General features: G+C 40.0%; 1 protein-coding gene across 1 annotated transcript in view; it reads right to left on the bottom strand.

The window, feature by feature from the left end:
• Positions 1–387: 387 nt before the first annotated feature.
• The window catches only part of LOC101860491 (actin-87E), a 9931-nt gene continuing 7647 nt past the window's right edge, over positions 388–2671 (bottom strand). The window contains exons 5-6 of the mRNA XM_013080524.2: positions 2542–2671; positions 388–737 (exon numbers count right to left, since the gene is read on the bottom strand). Coding sequence (XP_012935978.2) covers positions 594–737; positions 2542–2671 — 274 coding nt within the window. The 3' untranslated portion in view covers positions 388–593. The remainder of the gene's footprint in view (positions 738–2541) is intronic.

The following is a 2671-nucleotide window of genomic DNA, read 5'->3' as shown; positions in this document are numbered from 1 at the left end:
GGGGGGGGGGGGGGAGGGAGTGTTGGGGGGGTGTTGTTTGTTTGTTTGTGGGGTTTGTGGGGTTTTTTTGGAGGGGGGGGGGAGATTTGAAGTCAGAAATGTTGAGTTCATAACATGTCAAGCTTTTTCAAAGGCAATTATTTAAATATACTATATACTGATAACGACTCCGAATAATCTTACAATTTTAACAGAGCAAACAGAACATATTTTGGTTTCTGTCCGCATGGTCTCAGTAACTCAAAAACGGCCAAAAAAGTCAGATTGATCTTTGTTATTCTAAGGTGGTGATATGTTTAAACTATGTCCCTTCTCGCGACATGGAAAAGTATAAGAAAATAATGAAATGGTTAGAAGAGAGTGCAATGATTTTGAGAAGGATTGGAACAAGATAACAGAAAACATGTATTCAATTTGCATTTTCAAGTCAAGTGAAACAAAGTAGAAAAGACGAACGGAATAATAAGGAAATTGACAGCAGGATAATTATTTTGTATAAGTTAGTAAAATATTTGGTACGCTTATATCTCATTACACATTAGTTGGGTGAGCTACGAAATAGACAGTAAGCCGGACTATAATAGGATCTGTTGTTAGAAACACTTTCTATGTACTATAGCTGGGCCAGCCTCATCAAACTCTTGTTTACTTATCCACATCTGTTGAAAGGTGGAGAGAGATGCCAAGATAGAGCCTCCGATCCAGACAGAGTATTTCCGCTCTGGGGGTGCGATCACCTGAAAACAATATAGAGTTCAGCGTTTCTGAAGGGACAATGTGGGGGGGGGGGGGGGGTCATGTGGATATTATTTATGAGTGTATTGTCAGATGTGTGGTAATGCGTGTGCTTCTCTCTCTCTCTCTCTCTCTCTCTCTCTCTCTCTCTCTCTCTCTCTCTCTCTCTCTCTCTTTGAGTATGTGTGTGTCTGTTTATGTGTGTCTGTGTATATGTCTGTTTATGTGTGCGATGTGTGTGTGTGTGTGTGTGTGTGTGTGTGTGTGTGTGTGTGTGTGTGTGTGTGTGTGTGTGTGTGTGTGTGGGCGAATGTGTATCTATCTGAGTATGTGTCTTCCTGTGAGTGTATTATTATTATTATGAAGGTTCTTTTTTCATCGCATTACTTCTTCACCACCATAATTTCTTTTTCTCTTCTTCTTCTTGCTAGATTTTTAAATGTCTTATGGAGTTGGGGTTTTCGTTTCCATTGATATGTCTCTATTTCACTAACCTAAAATTACAAAGTTCTATCTGTTCAGTACCTAGTTTTGAGAAAAGTGACGTCAAAAAATGTTGATTTTCAGAACATGTCAAGCATTTTCGAATGCAGTTCTTTGCATATCTCGATAACGACTCTGAATAATCTTACGATTTTGGAATAGCAAATAGAACAAATTTGGTTTCTTAACTCATGGTATTAGTAATTCAAAACGGCCAAAAATTGCGAGATATAACTTTGTTATTATCAGGAAGCGATTTGTTAGGATGGTGTCCAAAACGAGGGTTTTAACTCATAAGCAATGTATTGTTATATTAACATCTGGATTATTTTACAGAAACTAAGAAAAGGAAAATTAAATTCGTACATTTATTCGTATGAATGTTGTAGCCTGCATTTTTCCCGTTTCAGATAAAGTAAACGAAACTGATAATTATTTTAACTTGCATGAATAAGGCACTTAAGACTCTTTTCTTAAAGGTGCACTAAAAAGGCTCGTCTTGAAGCATAGTGCACCATCTGTGAGCCAAAACGCTATAATATGTAGTACACCGCAAGGCACATTTCCAAAAAGGATAGATAAAGAGGAAATTCGCTTCATTCTATCGTCTATACAACGATTGTTGATATTGCTGTTGTTGTTGTTTTTGTTGTTGCTGTTGCTGCCGCTGCTGATGTTGTTGTTGTAGTTGTTGTTGCTGTTGTTGTTCTTTGTTTGTTTTTGTTGTTGTTGTTGTTTTTGGGAGGGGGTGGGGGGGGGGGGGGGCGGTGGTATTAGGTTGGTTTTTTTTCAGTATACTCTTTTGTCTCGTTTTGCCCATTTCGATTTTGGCAAGCGTTTTAGTTCTGAATTCCCGATTTGAATCACCCAGTGTATGTAAATTGTTGTGCGCTTGAGTTTTTGTTCAGTAGCATCCCTTTATAACATTTCACTACCGCACCAACTTGAATTCGCGGATTCCTTTAGAATTTCGTGTAAAATTTAGAATTCAAGTCGCACGTGGGTAAATACAGCCCCTCCCCCAAACAAAAACAACAACAACAACAAAAACATCAACCACAACAATAACAACAACAAGAACATCAACAACAACAACAACAACAACAATAACAAACCAAAACAGGATACCTGGTACGCGGTATTTGCATTGACTCACCTTTACCTTAAACAAATCCTCACCTAGGCCCACCCTTATCTTGACCCACTCTCATCTTGACCCACTCTCATCTTGACCCACTCTCATCTTGACCCACTCTCATCTTGACCCACCATCACCTTGACTCACCCTTACCTTGACCCACTCTTATCTTGGCCCACCCTTACCTTGACCTTGATCGCAGCTGGGGCGAGGGAGGCCACCTCAGCGGTCATCCTGTCAGCGATGCCCGCGAACATGGTGGTGCCCCCAGAGAGGACGATGTTGTTGTAGAGGTCCTTGCGGATGTCTACGTCC

The sequence above is a fragment of the Aplysia californica genome, unplaced genomic scaffold, assembly GCF_000002075.1.
Source record: "Aplysia californica isolate F4 #8 unplaced genomic scaffold, AplCal3.0 scaffold00090, whole genome shotgun sequence".
Lineage (NCBI taxonomy): Eukaryota > Metazoa > Mollusca > Gastropoda > Aplysiida > Aplysiidae > Aplysia > Aplysia californica.
Note: the sequence above shows the minus strand (reverse complement) of the source record. Positions and strands in the feature narration are given on the sequence as shown.